The sequence below is a fragment of the Lepisma saccharinum genome, chromosome 3 (genome assembly GCF_977018435.1).
Source record: "Lepisma saccharinum chromosome 3, izLepSacc3.1, whole genome shotgun sequence".
NCBI lineage: Eukaryota > Metazoa > Arthropoda > Insecta > Zygentoma > Lepismatidae > Lepisma > Lepisma saccharinum.
The window spans coordinates 114,994,259-115,014,242 of NC_139231.1; the positions used below are offsets into that span (position 1 = coordinate 114,994,259).

General features: G+C 32.9%; 1 protein-coding gene across 1 annotated transcript in view; it reads right to left on the reverse strand.

Annotated features, from left to right (window-relative positions):
- Trpgamma (Transient receptor potential cation channel gamma) overlaps positions 1-19,984 on the reverse strand; it is a 449,908-nt gene that overhangs the window by 24,121 nt on the left and 405,803 nt on the right. Inside the window, exon 14 of the mRNA XM_083119232.1 lies at positions 4,582-4,776. Coding sequence (XP_082975358.1) covers positions 4,582-4,776 — 195 coding nt within the window. The remainder of the gene's footprint in view (positions 1-4,581; positions 4,777-19,984) is intronic.

Below are 19,984 nucleotides of genomic sequence, written 5' to 3' on the forward strand. Positions count from 1 at the left end.
TTCTACAATTTTTAAGTAACAGCAAAATACAAAAAATGAAGAAATTTAAAGAGAGTGGTATAAAACACACATCAAATAGTTCTTTTTCAACTGGACTCAAGAAATATTATATGAAAGTATAAAGGATAAAATTTGCTCCCAAATATTATTTAAGATGTACAGTGAAGAATGTGGGTTAAGTTTTCATGCACTCTCAACTATAGCTCTCGAAAAAAGATGATTCGATGCACTGTCATGTGCTTCATAAGCAGTTTCAATCATGTCTCATTCTAATTCTCCTGGGAAAAGAGTGAATCGTTCTATGCCTAACAATCTGACTAGACATTATTATGGAACAAGCTTTCGACTCACTCCGCCAAAAATAGAATTTCTGGTTTTCCAGGTATTTATAACAAAATTCCCAAATCATTGTACTGTTTTAACTAAGAAATATGAGTGTTAAATCTTAATGCAAACAAAATGACTCAAGTTTATTGAGTAATCCTGAAAAAATCAATGAATAAATATATGAAAAATCTTTCAGTATTTAGAAAATATTACCAACTTGAAACAATTTTAAAAATTGAAAAATTTCAAAATAGGAGAAGCAGATAAAAATAATTTACCCAATCCTTTTCTCATCATTGATATATAGGTTATTGCAACCTTGTAAAATTGTCTAGATATAGATGCAATAACCTGCTTTGTATTTTTTTTAAAATTATTTTCATGTTTATTTCTTTTGCAAATAGAAATATGAAATCACAGTTTCCAGTTTTAATGGATGTTATATCCTATATTTGCCATAGGTACACTGTAGCAAATGGCGCTTATTCATATTCACAAACTTTATATTAAACATTTCCAGGTTTTTGAGGGTTTTTACAAAATTTCCAATTTTTGCACATTCCACAGGCCAGTAGAAACCCTCAGATGGAAAAGGCTGTAACATTATTTTCAGAAGATATGACATCTCATGCTGAAATCTTAGTTACAAAACTAAACAATGACACTATACCAGGAAAATAATCCCTTTAAGAATCAAGTTAACATGAATTTTCATCCCCAGATTACAAGTGAAGAATATTCACATATTTATAATGAATGATCTCAATAAATGTTTTAGCATACCTCAAGAAAGTAAGTTTCCTAAGACGAATCACCTGAGCTTAACTCGTCCTAGACCATATGATTAAGCAGTGTACTTAAGTCAGTTTTTTTAAGGTTATAAGTTCATACAAAGAAAGCCATATTGCATGCATAGTAATACTAATACTGGAACTGATTTTAAAAGTATCATTACTTAAAGGACTATTTTAACTTTAAAGCTCTATGTACATGAGTTAAATGGCTATATAATGTACAATTAAAAAGTTTGAGTGGAAATAATTTGTAGTTGGTGGGGTAAAACCAATTCACCTCATGCTCAAAACAAATTAATAGCAATAAACTCAAGAGGTTAGTGGTATACTTGAGATATACATACAGGAAGAAGAAATAAGAGGCAGTCAAATAAGTGCGTCAAGGAAGTTCATGCTAATTTTCACATGCTTATTATGTGTAACAGATATTTCTGGCAGATTCAAAAATTGATATAAGGAAGGGAAGGGAAACACATGACGCTTACAAAAAACGTTCTACTTGTAGGCACCTAGAATGGTAAGAATTCATATTTCAAGATTGCTCTATATTTTTAACAAGTTCATGAATTTCACCATTAAATTCGCATATAATCATTTCAAGTACATTACATTAATGACAGTGGTTATGCTTAGAAAAAGTAAGCAAAATATCCCAAGATGTCCTCGAAAATATATTTAATATGAACATATTTGTGAATCACCACCACTTTAGCATGTACTGTGTGCTACTCTGAGATTATGTTGAAGACATGTATGATATAAAACGGTCCAAATTTTCTCTGCACCAAAGAAAGTTTGAAAAATTCCCAATTTTGGAAAATAACAATTTCTCATTATTAGTATGCACAACATGTAACTTTAACATAACATCTTATGTTCATTGAGTTATAATAACCCATGCACTTTAGCTTTAATGGCAATAAAAATAAAAGCCTCTGAATTCAATTACGAAGATCAGAATCAAATGTATGTCAGTAAATTTACCATAATTGATAAAATAATTTTCACCCGTGTATTGAAAAAAGTTCTGTTTCTGCATTTTAGAAAATTAAAGTACAAGAGGGGAAGCACTATAACAAAGTTATCAGAGATAGGAAGAACGTTGAAGATCCCTAATTTTGTAAAGAATAACAATAGTAAAAGAACAGGGTTTCAGAGAAAGTAATTAGTGTCCAATGATAATATTAAATTTATGTATATGGCAAAATATGTAGGGATTAGCATTTAAAAATTTCATAAACTGAATTATACAAGTGTTGTAGCAAAATTCATATAAATTCATTTACAGACAGACATTTACGTCACCACTTCGTTTTTCACGTAATTGACAATCAATAACTGTTGCAGTTTTAATTAAGTTTGCTGAAAAATCTTCATTCATTATTATTTTTAGTTGTGTATTATCTAGCATGTTTGCACAAATATTCACCCTTTTAAGAATATGTCTACAATTAGTTATCTAAAGAAATAAAAGGTCATACACACACAACATTTGAGTTATGAATCGTAAATGTGTACAGTTATTCTACTGAATATTAAAAATGTATTTTGTTCAGATTGATCTATTCAGCATAAATAGCTTAACAATGTATAGTTACAAATAAAAATAAATTGTTTTGACAGACTTAAGTAAACAAACATAATTATGAGACAATTAAGACAAAACTTGTACCCACCTACATCACAAATGTAAGTACAAGTGCTGGCTTATCTATATCCATTGTAATAGATGTACAGAAGATTGATATATGAATAATCCAATCATTTCAAAAGGTAATGAAACAGTTCAGAAAAAAATCATACATGTATACTCTGCAATTCCCATGTGCAATTACTACCACACAAAAATAATAAGAGAGACAAGATGACAAGATTGAAGTGTCAAAAAAAAAAAGCTCTTAGTATTAGGTACAGTAAATATGAAAACTAGGCCAATGAAGAATTCATGAGAAGATACTGTTCAATTACTACATTGCAACAGGAGATTGAGAATCAAATAAACAAAACTTAAAAATTGAAAATTCTTTAATCCTGAAACAAACCTGACAAAAACAAAAAATGGAAGTGGAATATATCTTGAGGACAAATAGTTAAATGTCACATGTTTACCTAAAAGCTTACACAAATATGAGAAATGAAGAAGAAATGAAAGCATGAAACTTCTTTATACAGTATGTATTGAAACAGATTACATCAAATAATCTTTGGACATGTTCCTCACCTTCCTATAAAATTATCTTAACTAAATTTAACAGGTATACAGACCATCTTTTTATTTTTGATTGATACAGAAGTCTGCACTAACTTACTGCTCATTTCATGTTGCTCAACTTTGTGCGTCAAGGATAAGTTTGTTTTAAAATTAATCGATTTCCATCAATTTAATGTTACCGTGAAAAACCTCAGAAAAATCTAATGCTTTAAATAAGAAAATAACACATAATACAATAACCTTGAAATGTTCACCTAGCACAATACAATGGAGTAGTGTTGCTGTTTGGATAGCTAGTAATACATTTGTAGACAAGTGATGTAATGCACACAAAATTACTATTAGTGGAAAGATAAGACAGCTGAAGTTAAAAAAAAAAGAAACAGTTTAAAGTTTATCAAAATATCCATGCTCCGCATTTGATATATCACATGTGTGGTGATTCCCAGTTTCCATTCTGAAATTAATATTCTTAAATACCATCATCTCTGCATATCATATAAATCATGAATGCTATTAACAACAATTATATCTTGAGATAAAAGTTTAATACTTAAAGTACGCATTAACATATTTTTACTCTGTTAAAATTCCTGCATATATGGGCTCAATATCTTGCGACTTCATCTTTCCTTTCAATTGGAATGTTCAATGTTCAGACTGTTCACGTTAATTTATCAACTTATCAATAAGTCAATTAAAATGAATGAATGAATGATTTGGTGTTTTAAGTCCACTTTATGCACAGTAAGGCTAATCGGGACAGGACCTACAGTTTAAAGTGGGATCCAAACCACTATGTGCCTCCACCAGGTATCGAACCCGAGACCCCTTGATTACAAGGAGGTCAATTAAAATAATCGTATGAAACCAAATTTGTATTCAATGGCCTTACCACACATACAGAACAATGGGGAAATAAATATACTTTTTAGTGTTTTTATTAAGTTTAATATTTATTATTACTATGTTAAATCATTAGCATTACTATAATTTATTTTGTGCTACAAATGTTCAACTTCGGCAAGAACATCTATTAGACAAAACTTATTTCAATTATATTTTAAAAAAAGTAGTAGTTTTGTATTAAGGGTTCAATTTTTAAATACATTTATTTAGTCTCATAACGAGACTTAAGATTAGCAATTCACTTACTTTACACTTTCTATGTGCTTACTCAAACACAAAACAATTTTTATTAACTAGTACAAAGTAACCACAAAAAAGAAATATATATGTATAACTTACCCGAATTGTTCTCATATGTTCTTTCTTTGCAGCTCGGGAATGTCCACATAGTTTTCTGTATACCCATTTTATCAAGTACCAGCAACTCTTAGGGGTTGGAATTATATTGAATGGGGGCGGCACAGTCCCTCCTTCTTCAAAATAACTAATCCAAAGTTTACTTCTAGCAAATTTCCATTCAGTGTCTGCTCGTTCCTACGAGAAATAAAATTTCATGACTTTTGAGTACAAGTGAACAATTTTGAGTTTATAATGTAAAAAACACATGTTGAACTATAATAAAGCTAAGAATTATTTATTGGTAACAGAAATGATTTGTAATATGCTAACCACAATGTATACAGTAGCTAAGGTACAGATAATGGTAAAGTAATTGGGTCCGTTATGCAAATATTTTGAATTAACTTACGTAATTTTCATTATTCAACAAAAAATATTTTTATATTTTAATTCTATTGATTATAGTTATAATTTTAATACTATATTAACCCAGCTTCATATATTTTTTTAAAACTTTCTATTATTGTATATTAAATATAAAGTTTCTATATAAGAATTGCTTGAATTTAGTCTGCATTTACTGTAATTATATGTTAATGCTATTGTTTACAAACTCACTCTATGGAGTGGTTTCACTATTTTTTTTTTAAAAAAAATGTTTAATTTCACTGGTAATTTTTCTTTGTGACCAATGTAAAAAAAATATTTATGAAGAAAAATGAAGCTAAAGCATAAAAAGGAAAAGGCAATGCAAGAAAACTAAAACAATTTTCGGAAAATGAGACGCACAACATTTCTAGCAGGAAAGGAGTGTTTTTTTAATTTCTTTCTCATATTATTATATATCTACATATAAATGAGAAGGAAACACTCACCAGACACTGGAAATCTTTAAATTTTTGTGGCTGCATAAGAAAAAGATGGCAGAAACGAAATTCAATGTCAGACTTGCAAGGTTGCCAGGTCCACAGTGAATATAAAGTGGCATGCTTGTCGAAATATGTGAGTGAAAAGGAGGGGAAGACGGAGGGTTAAGAATGGAAATGAGAAGTGGAATGTGGTTTGGAATACTGTGTGGCCTTATTCAGTTCAGGTACTCATGGCTGAAAAGTAAGTCCTCCTGGAAGAAAGCTTACTTCTGTTTCCGCCATCTTTTATCTAGATCTGGAGCCTGCAGCCTAGAAAATTTAAAGATTTCCAGTGTCTGAAGCAAAAGGAAAAGATAATGAGAAACGAAGATCAACAAGCAATATGCTTTACTTTATTCAGATGCCAACAACAAATTAAAAACAAACTGAAAAGTAGTTGTGTCCAGGAAATATTTCGATACACACACACAATTTGATGAGGCACAATGAAAAATGTGTAGGGGTAAAACAAGAAAAAACAAGGAAACATAGCAAGAACTCAATTTTTGTAAGTACTTATTGTAAGACAGATAAAGCTACATGATCAATTTTATTTAATGATGAATTAAGAAAAAATTATTAACATTATTTGTTAGTATAGAATAGATTATAATAGTATATTTATCAGAACAGTAATTCATATTGTAAAGTTTCTTTAGTTTCACTCTCTTTATCGTATAACTTTTAAACATTCATTATCCTGAAAATTATTAATTTGGAAGCTGAAATTGCGATTAATAAATTGTGCATATTTTATATATCATATCATGCATAACATTCTTGAAACATGCTAGTACATTTAGGCATTTTTAAAAGTATAGAAAGAAAGTATTCCAAGTAATTAGTAAGTGGCATATGATTTGTGCTTCTGAATCATGCATCTCTACTGAATGAGTGAGACAGTGACCATTTAATAAATAAATAAAACAATATTATATGATGATAACTAGGGCTGAGATGATGCCAGTTTGAATCAATACAAAAACTTGGATATTAAGCACTTAAAGTAGCTCAGAACACAGGGTTAGTCATATTCATGTTCCCGATTTCAATAATTTTTAAAATTTATGTTTTATGCAGCAAAGGTAAACATGGTAAGGTTCCCCTTGCATATTGCACAATGCCATGAAGGCATATTTAGGGGATGTCGGGGTACAGCCTCACACATTCTCGATCTCGGCCATTTTGGAGGTGATGTAATCAACACTATGCTTCGACCATATTTACTTCCCATGGTTGCCCCCAGGTACCTATTTATTTGAGCCTGGGTGAACCCTAGAGCTGCTTTATGCAAGGACAAGAGCAGAGAACTTTAGATCTCCCACCCAGGGTCTCTTTCATGGCAGTCAGATGCTCTACTGGCTAGACCACTGCGGCTCCATAAAGGTAAACATAATTAATGTTAATACCAATGCCATTTTCTTTAATGGCTGATATTCTTTAATATGCTCATATTTCTATGTACTGCACATACATCTTCTCGATGGGCAATAATATGAGATGAAATGTCATTTACAAAATATAAAGCAACAATAATACAACAATTAAAGTACAAGACATGTTGCTTTTTAATGCCAGTAGATTAGTTTTAATGTGATTGTTGTTCGTCATTTTACTTGTTTTATGAGACTAATCCCCTCTGCCTTCTCCACATACACACAGGGTATCATTAAAATGACTCCACATACTACAGAATCACAAAGGCCATTAAAACAAACAACCAGTCTTATTACCATTCTTGTCATTGGTGCATTATCGCAGCACCATGGACATTCATTCAAAAGAGGCCATTTTGTCACCTGTATGCTTGCAACCGATCGCATCTGTGATGTTGCTTCCTGTTTTGAAACGGCATGTGCCAGTGTCACAAGAACTTCAGAATGTAACAGGAAATCGTTCAGTAACTTACTTAGAGAATTTAATTATGAAAGCCTTACCAATAGAAGACAAGTATTGCAACAGGTATTTTTATAGAAGACAATAACTGGTATGATAGACAATAGAGCACTCATTCAACAAATACAATTTAATGCTATGAAATGCAACTTTCGGTCGAAACAATTATTGACATATTGTATATCCACAATGGAAAAATACAAAAATTCTTCATTATTTAAAATGTGTTCCACAAACAATAGACTTTAAAGTTTACAGGAAGACTGACTTCACACTTACCCTAGATGATTACATTAAACTTGCAATATAAATATCATGTCATATCCTTTTGTAATTGGAGACCTTTTCTCTATTGAAGGTAATTAATAAATACATATTCTGTAAAAAATGACATGTAAGCTAGCTCAATCAATCATTTTTTCTTCTAAAAGTCCCTTTTTGAGTGCATAAAGCTAAGCCGTAAATATCATGTTGGTCCAAATTTCTTCTTTTGCATTAAAATCATATTCAGATATTTTACATTTAAATTTGTCTCTGGCTAATTCTTCCTAAATTACATAACGAAGCTCCTTTCAGCAAAATCACAAAAGTTGAAGTGTTCATAGAAAAGTTTTAAAATTATAAACATTAGAAATATTCAATGTACGCTCCATACGAAACATGGTACATATCAAGCCTGGAATCAAATTCCTTCCAAACTCTTTGTAGCATGTCAGAATCGATTGCCATGATGGTTACTGTAAATGTAGACACCAAATTCACAAAGATGGTGTCAGAGCTTCACATTACATTGTTGCAATTTCTGTTTGTAATACTGAAACTTTTCTACAAGTTTCTACAACTTTGTAGTTTTGTTAAAAGAAACTTGATGAATTTTTCTTTCCATATGTAGTAATTGTAAAATAAAAATTACCAAAATCAGGAACATCAAGTGACGAAACTTGTACTTATAAGACATAACTATTCCACAAGAACTGTAACATATCAATCTATAAGACTGTAAGATATCTAGAGTTCACACATGGGATAATCAGAATATGAAAATAAATATTGGTGCAAAAGTAATGAAAATTCACAATTTTTTTCAAGATATTTAGACTGAAAAAGTACTGGCTAGAATCAGTGATTGATTTTGAAATGATACTTTTGGATATTGATTCAGACCCAAAGATATCATCATTTGCATTCGTATCAAATCCTCTATTCTACATCGCAGGCAGAGAAGAAGAAAGAATTTGCAGGACCATGCATGTTTCAGTTCAGAAGCATCCTAATGCTATTATTTAGGAAGCATGCCATGCTATCTCCATTAATCCAAGTTTGGGGAAAAGTACTCTAGTAGTCAAATAGATCAATAGAAATAGTTTGTTTCCTAAGACAACAATTAAAGTAAAATGTGCCATAATAAGAAATGTGTGATATTGGATGTGCATGGTTTGTGACTAATATCCTTTAAGCTTACACATATTTTATGAAGATAGTATACTTTCACTTCCAACAGAATGAACATATACTCAACAGAAAAAACAAAGTAAATACATACAAACAATATTATTTGATGAAATAAGATCAATAACATATTAAAGAAGAAAAAACCTACAGAAAATAGAATCTCCTCTTTTCAGCTCAGATATTACATTCCCTTTCATTTTTTACCTTCAATCCAAGTAAAACGTTTTCCATTTTGTAAACTTATTTGTTAGAAAGAAGCAGACAGACAGAAAGAAAGAAGAACATTTGTGCAAAACTGGGTCAAAGTCAAGAAGACGACGATTAAAAAAGACTTAGGCTGATGCAATTCCCAAAATATAATTAAATATTTTTTCTCAAAAATGTATGCTGAAAAACATTACTATATATAAAAAAGAAGTCTTATTGCCTACAAGATAAATTTCTAATATTAAAAAATAGTATTACATTTAATTACATCCTGCTATTTCTTCGGTTGCATAAAGACCATGCATTTAATAGTGGACTTTTTAAATTAAAAATTAAAAAAATATATATTGCATCTAAAGATATCCATTCAGGTATTATTTTTAGGTTACTTATTATAAGCATTATAGTAGTTAAGCAATTGTACTTAACATAAAATCAAATCATGTGGAGTCTAAAATCCTAGCTTTTACAATATCTTGTATACTCAATGTATAGTATAAGAAAACAATATAGTAATTAGAGTTATTTGGGAATATAATATTGGAAAAATTCTGACCAATTAGAACCTTAATTGCTCTTTTCTGGGATGAATAACCAAACTAATAAAAATTGGAGAATGACTTTCAATGTCTTATGCTAACAGGACAACTACTTTATGAAGAAAACATTTCCTATTAGTCACTAAATCCTGGTAAGTAACTTTGTATTTTACAAATATATTTTAAACAATATTGGATGTTGCAATGACCATTTTGTTGTCTCTATCTTACTACCAAATTTTTGTTGTTCTATACTACATGAATTCTGTGGGACAATTTTATCTTAAACAAGCATTTTTTTCCAGTACTATCTTTGTTCGTTCATCTAAATGTCATTTCCTCAACCGAGTAAACCCTACTGAAGAACTAATAAAGAACTTCATGTCTTGACAAGAGGCGATCTTTTTAGAAATTTATACATCAGTGCACTGCCATTATGAAAGTATTTGTTGTTGTTTTGTAACTGTAGTTTTAGCTTAAAATATGCACATGTACACTTGATTCCGAACTCGAACACACCTATATTCATAATTATTATTATCGTAACATTCGAAGAATACTTGTAAACAAGGTGACATTGTATCCTGCAGCTTCAAATTTAACATTGTACTTGTGATTTGTTGCTGTATAAACAAGATTATTCACAAACATGTGACCACAATTGAAAAAAGTTGACAATTTGTGGTTTTATCTGCAATAAAACCAAGTAGAATCATGCAAAAAGAGGTGAAAAATATCATTATCTACACATTCATGATCTCATATTTGTGATAATCCTATTTGGATATCAACAAATTACATATACACATACACAGAAGTGGTTTTGAGATCACATGATTCCTTAAGACAAAAAACTACTACTTAATTTTTAAAAAAAAGGAGTACACAAGGAAACAAATATGTAATAAACTAAAATACATTTTTTCTTGTACTGGTAGTAAAATGACTAAACAACTCATAAACCAAATTGAATTTCTGTTAGTGGCCATCACAGTTGAAGACGTTCCCTTCATGTGTGTGCTGTGAATTTTAACAACTTTACTACCTGCACTGGTAGAAATAATTATCGATCAGCACATGCTAAGCCCCAACTAAAATATGTGGATACATATCAAAGAACGAAAGTTCATCTTCAGGTGGTGTATCTTAAATCTTTTTGGATTTATGTTACTCTTCCCGTGAGGCAACTACTTCCATGGGAGAGCCACAAAGTGGCTACCTTACACCTGGTCAACCTTTAGACATGCTCTTCAGAATGATGAACATAGATAAACTGTGCAGTTGTAGATTTTGGAACGGAGAGAAGCACAGATATCTGATGTAAAAAAATTGTTGAATGGGAGCATGCAATATCTGACGTATAGGCAACCTCCAAATTGTCAAGGAGAATGTTGGTTGCACAAGAAATATTTTCTATGTTGATAGAATGATATCCAATGGTGCACAGCATTATATTACACCCCTTTTCGTATTTTCATATTCTTGGTATGAGATAACCTAATTTTCCACGAAATTATCTTGTATTTTTCTTTCCTTACCTTACTTTGTTAAAATTCTCCAGCATTTTGTTCTCAGAAAAACGATCACAGAGACTTTTCTGTTGAACTTTGGATGGAGAAGAATCTTTTCTTCGCGTCTTCCTGCATGTCAATATCACTGACAGAAAGCCATGCTGCACTGTCAAAGGATATACGGCCAAGACAACAGCACTTTGAACCAATACTTTTACCAATTCTTACTGAGTGCAATATCAATACTTGAACATTCTAACAACTGAGAGATATGTTCCGAATGTGTATAAATATTACTATGTAAGCATTCTAATAATAAAAAAAAAAACATGGTGCAACAGCCCATGACGGCCAGGGCCTACCTACTGACTGCCAGCCTCACTCCCACCTGTTGAGGGGGCAATCATCCAACCAGTTACGGAGTGATGTGTGGTCAGCACAACCAACCCCAAGTCATTATTGTAGGTTTTCCATGACCGGGTTATGCTACTCATTTGTATCTCCCCATTTTTCTCACGATTGCGGGTGGCCACCGGTCCCCTGCAGCCATCTGGTGGCTGGAACCCAAAGCATGATGTCTTAGACCACACAGCCACAGTGCAGGACACAGTCATACATAGTTATATCACATCAATCTAACAGATTTTTGCTTCAAAATATTTGAAGATACATAAGAGATAATCAGCATATCAAAACAGTTACTTAATTATGAAATTTGCTGCTATCATATAACATTGGTGCATATTTATTTATTTATTTATTTATTATTTTTTTTTTTTTAGAAATGTGCCGTTTGCATAATTTACAAGAATAAGACTCCATGTGCAACATTTTTGTGAACCTCGTGGAGATATACTGACAATCGAAAAGTATTGGTGGTATTTGAACTGCTGGTTTTCTGATATCAATTCCACTGGTATCAGCCGATACCAATATATGAGCTCAGACCTAATAATTTATCATCACATCCTACATTTCTTCTGAATTTTGACTGCTACTGCTGGTAGGATTCACACAATTCTGGCGACACATTCTCCATAGTAGCATTGTGTAAGTTGCCTCCACATTAGGCATTCTACATTTCCATGTTGCAAACTTTAGAACCACGCAACTGCACTTCTGTGGGATTCCGAAATCTTCCACTGTGAAATTATTCTCCTTTCACCATCCTAAAGAATAAGTCTAAAGGTTGACCGGATGGCAGGTAGTCATTGTGGCCTTCCCTTTATTATTATTGTAATATATAAAAAGTTAATTGTATAATAATGTGTAAATGCAGGGCTACTATAAATGATTCATCCGATTTCAAAACATTGTATTTTCCAAAGTATTACACATACAATAATGATTAATATATGAAAAGAACCGGAAACTCACCAAGTTTTCATGTGGCACACACCAGGTGGCAGCATGAGTGCAGTGCTGTTACAAAATGGTGGCAATGCAGGAAACGTTTTTGTGTGTTGGATTATGTGAGGTGTTCATTTGTTACTGCAGTGCAGCATGCATTGAGTGGGGGTACGCTAAGGACCATGTTTACATACCCACACCACCATCAACACGGGTAGAGCTCAAGAAACAAATTGATGACCATTGACGGGGGAATGTTACAAAAGGTATGTATCAAACAAGACTACCATTTGAACATGTATCATGTGACCATCGGGGCACACACAGAACATTTGTAGTATGCCAGGAAAACTTGGCGAGTTTCTGGTTCTTTCATATATCAATCATTATTATATTTGTAATACTTTTGAAAATGTGTGTTGAAATCTGATGAATCATTTATAGTTGCTCTGTATTTATAAATTTCGAACCATGTAATCAATTTTGTCACCTTTCAAATGTAAATTATTCAATGTATCTTGAAGACTTGTTTAGAATGTATATATTTACGCAATAACACATTTCTTCTATGCCATGACGAGCTAAATTTTAAACTCCATACTTACTTTCATAGCATGCAACAAAAACACTTGTAAATACTATAATTCATGAAGATATTAATGGGAGTATGGAGTTTAATTAAACATATAAAGAGCTGTGGAATTCTTAAGTTCCTTCGCAAAAATTTGCACACATCATGCGTCTAAGGCCCAGCTTTTAAGACATTAGCAGAAAACTTGCTCGTAACCTGATAGTGGGACCCAATGACTATAATAGTTGGCCTGCTTTCCCATGGGTATAAACTTGTGTGTCTCAGTTTGCCTACCCAAGATGCTGCTTTTTCAAGATCTTCCCTCTGCGTAACCGGAAAAAGAGAATGGAAGTATGGTGCAATATAAATTTTGATTATGGAAGTCAAAACTTGAAAGTACAGGATTATTTTAAAACTTCTCTCTCCGCGTATGAGATATTTTGTGGGAGTTGACCATTAATATATGGTTTCAGACAATGAATGGTTGTGTGGATTTGCGAGATTACTGTCTAACGTTACTCATTGTATACTGAATGTGCTTATGTTGCAGCCAGAAATTTGGTTATTGATTGATTTGATTTGTTGTTTCAAGTCAACTTTATGCACAGAAATGCTAATTGGGACTGGACCTACAGTTTAAAGTGGGATCCGAACCACTATGTGCCTCCACCAGGTATCAAACCAGTGACCCCTTGATTACAAGGCGATGATGATGTTACCACTTCGCCATCAGGGAGGCCCCAGTAACTTGGTTATCATATGTGTGTGATGCAATAGTTTGTATTCCCAGGAAGCCAAAGTACTCTTGCTTTGGGTGTTTGATTCCCGGTGAGAGTCCCCAAATTTTCAGCATTGACCCAGAATTGTTGAGGACAATTGGGGAGCTACTTGAAAAGAAGAAGTAGTGGGCCCCAGTCATGAAAGCCAGAAAACATCAGTGATGGTTGCTGACTACACATCACCCGATGATTGGTTGGTTGGTTGATTTGGTGTTGTAAGTCCACTTTATGCACAGTATGGCTAATCAGTACCGGATCTACAGTTTAAAGTGGGACCCGAACCACTAGGTGCCTCCACCAGGTATCCAACCTGGGACCCCTTGATTACGAGGCACTGTACTATTGAGGGCCTCATCACCTGATGAGAAAGCTGCTCTGATATGACTTTCACTCTCTCTCAATATGAAGGAGGAGTGTGATTGATTAATTGAATTGTTGTTTTAAGTCCACTTTATGCACAGATCGGCTAATCAAGACTGGGCCTACAGTTTAAAGTGGAAACTGAACCACTGTGCAATGTGCCTCCACCAGATATCGAACACGAGGAGGCTGGAGAAGTGTGGCCACCACATGTCCACATGGATGGCTTTACAAGAACTAGCAACACTGAAAGGACACGTGGTGACCTTGTTAATATTGTGAGGAAGATAAGGTTCAAGTTTCTTAAGATTTGTCCTAAACTACTATATACCATTTCCTCCAGCTTTCTCTTATAAAAAATACATGTGTACATGTTGAAATATGGAAAAAAATAAATTCTACCCCATTATATTCCACAATACATGTAGACAAATCTCAGCAAAGATTGACTCCAACCATTCTAATGCAATTGCAGTGCGAATTTCTATGACATGCTGTGCTGTTAATGTCAAATTACTAATTCTGAACAAATCCAAGTTATTGTGTCCAATCAAAGCACTTGACAAGCACAGTGAGTTATTATCTACCCAATAATTTCACAAAACCTCACCATTCATTCTCGGACAGCCTGTAGTCAATATGAAGCATAAACAATGAATTCATTTGTTTGTTAAGAACATTAAATTCTATGTTATAATAATAATAATGTCATGAGGAGGACATTTACATATCACATGTCTAAACGAGATTTCCCACTTTTAGCTATAAGTTCTGCCACTATGGTGGGACTACTTTAAATAATTTCACAACAAAAGATAGACAAGCCTAAAAGCCAAATGAGAGGATCAATTTTCCTAAAATTATGGAACCTACCAGATAGACTTTATTAGTGTGTAAAATTCAGTTGCTCTTCATACGGAAGGGAGGGGCAATCAATGATTAATTTAATGGCATTACCTTCTATTGGTATATTAGTTAAAACTGACAATGTTCATAATAATCAAGTATTTCCACAAGTTAGCGATGACACGAGGCAAGGAATTTACCAATTGTGATGTAATCACTGATTATTCTGATAATGACAGAAATAGTGTAATTTTCAGCAAAAAATTTAAAAAATTCCATTTGTGCATTATAAATATCTTATAGATATTTTACACTAGCTACATATTATATATATAACAATAAAACTGAATCAAATCCACATTTCTTACGCTTTTCCTTATGGGAAAACAGTACAGTGGAAGTATACTGATTAGTATATCACTCACTTAAATGTATGTCATGTTCAAGCGATTAGTATTTGCATCACTCCCATCATCATTTTGTATTACTTATGTTCATTTAACAAACATTCAGTTTCACTCGATAGAAAAATTCAGGAAATTTTGGAAGTTATAATTTTTTACTGAAACAAAAATAAAAAACTAGAAATACACATCATCATGGGATTTTTCCACCCATACGGACATCGCAAGTCAAATTTGAGTTGAGAAAAAAAAATATATGTATAGTTTCAGAAGTTTATTGAACTGAATAACATCAACAGTGTTAGAGTGCATTTTTCATATTGCTTATTGGATTCAGGTAAATATCTGCTTTTCTTTCATGCATGCAAAGCTCTGTCATAGACACAGTCCTTGAAAGCAATCTGTAGTGCAACAACCTTTTGAGCGCCTGAGCCTGCCAAGCAGCTTTTCACGGTGTGATTTGTGGACTGACTTTCAAAACCCAAATCTGCTATCATTGTTTTGGGCAGTTCTCCAATTGTTCTCAAAATGCTAAGTCAACACCAAAATTTTGGAGATCCTATCAGTGATAAAAATTGAGAATCCCTTGCCCAAAAGGCCAAGTCAGTGCCATGTCCAGGATTTTTGAAAAGAGAGAGGGGGGCGGAGGACGTATACTTTTTTTTATTTTTAGTAGTCAGTCTTCATTTTTCCATTCTTTCTGCAAGAGTGCTACCCATTTGGCTGTGCGTTCACCCTCACAGTCTTCCAATCCATTCATTTCACATTAAAAAAACCTAATTGAATTTAAAAGAACCTTACAAACACACATCTTCTCCATATTTGTGAAAAGCCATATAGGTATTTAATTTCTCATAATTTTACCTGAAGAAAATTAATGTTACAATCATAAAAATTGCAGTTTCTTAATTAATTGTAATTTCCTACACAATTCTTACCTATTCTACACAAAAATAGTAGGACCATGCTAAAACGTGGGTCCTTACATGCAAAAGAAGTTTATTACCAAAACCTATTTGTAATGAAGAAACACATATTGTGACAATACTACACCAATAGTCCTACCTGGTGCAGGATATAATGACATATCCAATCCACTTAGAATCTCCAAAAACTCTATGTAACAAACAGTTCGAATAACAAAAATTCAAAAAAATAAGAAATAAAAAATAATCATACTATCGTGGAAATCAAAATAAGTAAAAATTATTAACTCTCAAATAATTATACAAATATATTTTTAAACTTTTAATATTTCTCACTAATATTGATAATATTTTGGAGAAAATTTCACTTAACTAATATAATGAAGTACATAAATTATATCATTCTGAAGATTATGTGTAACCAATATTAATGACAATTAATTTATATTTTTCCACATGTGCTGTAAAGATTTTATAGTTATTATTATTAACCTGGAAGCAAATAACATTAAAAACTGGAGCTGAATATATATAAATCTTCCTAGTAAGTATTGGTTTCAAAAGAAATAAACAAAAAACAAGTAAGACATAAGAAATTATCTATGAACTAATAGGAACTGAAAATACAATGACAATGATATAACACAATGATACATTAGTATTAAACTGATTGTACGTATATGGTTCAATAAATTTATACCATGAATAGAATATTTCATAAATCTTGTATCATGTATCAAAGATATTTTAAGTTCTGGATTATTATATCATATCTCATACACGAGCAAGTAAAAACTAATTTTTAAAGAAAAAATCATAATTATAATTATGTATGAGAAAATTTTTGGAGTATTTTGTATAATTTATATCATGTCAGCTGATGGGAAACTAAACTATAATTCAATACATAAAAAAACTATGTAAACTTACTATTCCTTTAAATTTCTAAATATTAAACTTCAAAACACACTACATGTAAGATATTTTTCTAGCAAATTTATGTTTTGAATAATCCTAAATATGTGTTCTTTCATTCACTTCAAAAGTTTTTTAAAAAAAACTACACAGACCATTCTGTTTTATGAGAAGTGATTGAAAACAAACAAACAAAAAAGAAAAATATTTTACAACTTCTTATTTATGTAAGTAATGGTCAATTCCTGTCAAATGAGGCAGGTGCTAAATCTTGATCTCTCCAATTTCGACCATGTTTGGTGAGCTAGTTTCAACCTTATTTGATGAAATATCTTGCAAGGCGTTCAAATAAAAATTGAATTTAGCCCACTAATGTAAATTTGCAAAAACTGCTTATTGTGGAAACAGTATATTCAAATGTTTATATCTTGGGAATACAGCAAAAGAGTCAACAATACACATTATTTAGACAAAATTGTACGAGGGTTGGGGCAAAAGTCATTGCAACTATTTCATTTCTTGCAGATACCAGTCCGGTTGGAAAATGCGACATATACAGATGAAAGGACGAGGGGGGAGCTACATGTGAGGACAGTTAAAACACGCGAACATTGTGCCTCACATATTTATTACGATAGTGTACAGGACAATACTGGTTTGATCGTGCAAATCATTTACATACCTGTTCTACAGTTGACAGAACAAAACTGGGACTAAAGGCCATCAAAGTAGTCACCTGCCATGTGCACCACACGCTGCCAACGATGTTGCATACTCGGAATACCATCTGCGTCACCATTGGCTGCACCATGTATGAATCGGGTCATCTGTTGTTGCACAGCATTGGCAATGTCCTCTCGTGTCGCAAACTGCCTTCCACATAGTGGTTCCTTTACCTTGCGTATGAGAGTCTGCTTTATGTGGTCTAGCATTGTCGTGCAGGATGATTGAACTGTCCAGAAGGTCCGGACGTTTCTCCCGAACGCCACGTCGTACCTGTTGCATGAGGAAGTTCCTGTAGTACTCTGCCATGTGGAACGAAGTGGTACACAATGACACCCATGCAATCATCCTGCACGACAACGCTAGACCACATAAAGCAGAGTGTGTATGGCAGCAACTGCAACGCTGGGGATGGGAAGAATTGGAGCACCCGCCGTACTCTCCTGACATTTCACCCTGTGACTTTCATCTCATATGCAAGGTTAAGGAACCACTACGTGGAAGGCGGTTTGCAACACGAAAGGACATTGCCAATGCTGTGCAACAACATATGACCCGATTCACACATGGTGCGGCCAATGTTGACGCAAATGGTATTCCGAGTATGCAACATTGTTGGCAGCGTGTGGTGCACATGGCAGGTGACTACTTTGATGGCCTTTAGCCCCAGTTTTGTTCTGTCAACTGTAGAACAGGTATGTAATTGATTTGCACGATCAAACCAGTATTGTCCTGTACACTATCGTAATAAATATGTGAGGCACAATGTTCACGTGTTTTAACTGTCCCCACATGTAGCTCCCCCCTCGTCCTTTCATCTGTATATGTCGCATTTTCCAACCGGACTGGTATCTGCAAAAAATAAAATAGTTGCAATGACTTTTGCCCCAACCCTCGTATTTTGAACAGTTTCTTACTATGCTTTCAAAATGTTCAGTCAAAAATTGAATTAAAGAGAAAAACAATTGATTTTTCTAGTTTTTCAATATTTTGAGGTCAGGTTAACTTTTCACATTTGCAAAAACACTGAAGGATATTCATTGTTACCAGAAATGGTTATGTGCTTGACATATACGTACAACTCTGTGTTATTTTTAGAATTTCTTTTTCACAACTTTTAAAGTTTCTCATGTATTTTACAATTTTTTCACCTATATAGTGTGAAAAATATCTTGAAACTCTTCCCATTGCCACTGTTTTTACCTTTCCAGACCACACTTCGCCACTTCTATTCAAGTAGCTCCTCAGTTATCCTTACTATGCAGGAAAAACATCAAAATTTTGAAATTTACCATGGATTGAACCCATGATGGCTCATGTTGAACTTGAAACCCCAAGCAACTTTAGTGAAAAATCATAGGTGGTGTCATGGAAAAACTGAGGGATGGCAATCGCGTTATGTGTGGTAATTCATAGAATATTTTGCAGGGTATTGGAAGGATGTAGTAAATTACTAATGTATGTTCACTTACATTTGAAAAAATACAATTCTAATGTGAAAGAATTTTTATCTTTTGGTTCCTGAATGCTTGACAGCACCCACATTATAAGGGGTTGGATAGATGAAGGGGTGCAAAGTTCACTTAGAAGTTATTTGTACAGTCACGGACACCTCTGACTTTCAATAGGATCATTCCAACCCAGAAGTGTCAGTGACTGTACACTGCTAAGCCTTTCAGAACAAATGGCTGCATGTAGCAAGAGGCCTTGGCAGATTAGATGCACTACATTTAGTTATTAACTATATTTCCTCTCCCATATGACAAAGCATCATCATCAGCAGCAAAGACACACATGGGAACTCTTAATATCCAAAAATGAGGCACATTCATTGTGATATTTTTTGTACTATTCAACTTTGAACACCGAACAGCTGCAAGTATCATTCTGTCCAAAAAATATCAATTACTGTTTCTGTAGGCACAATATGAGACCTCTTTCACTTTTCAGCTTGTCTAGTTCCCATGATACATGCATTTGAAAATACCATGTTTCACAGATAAACATGTAATTCAG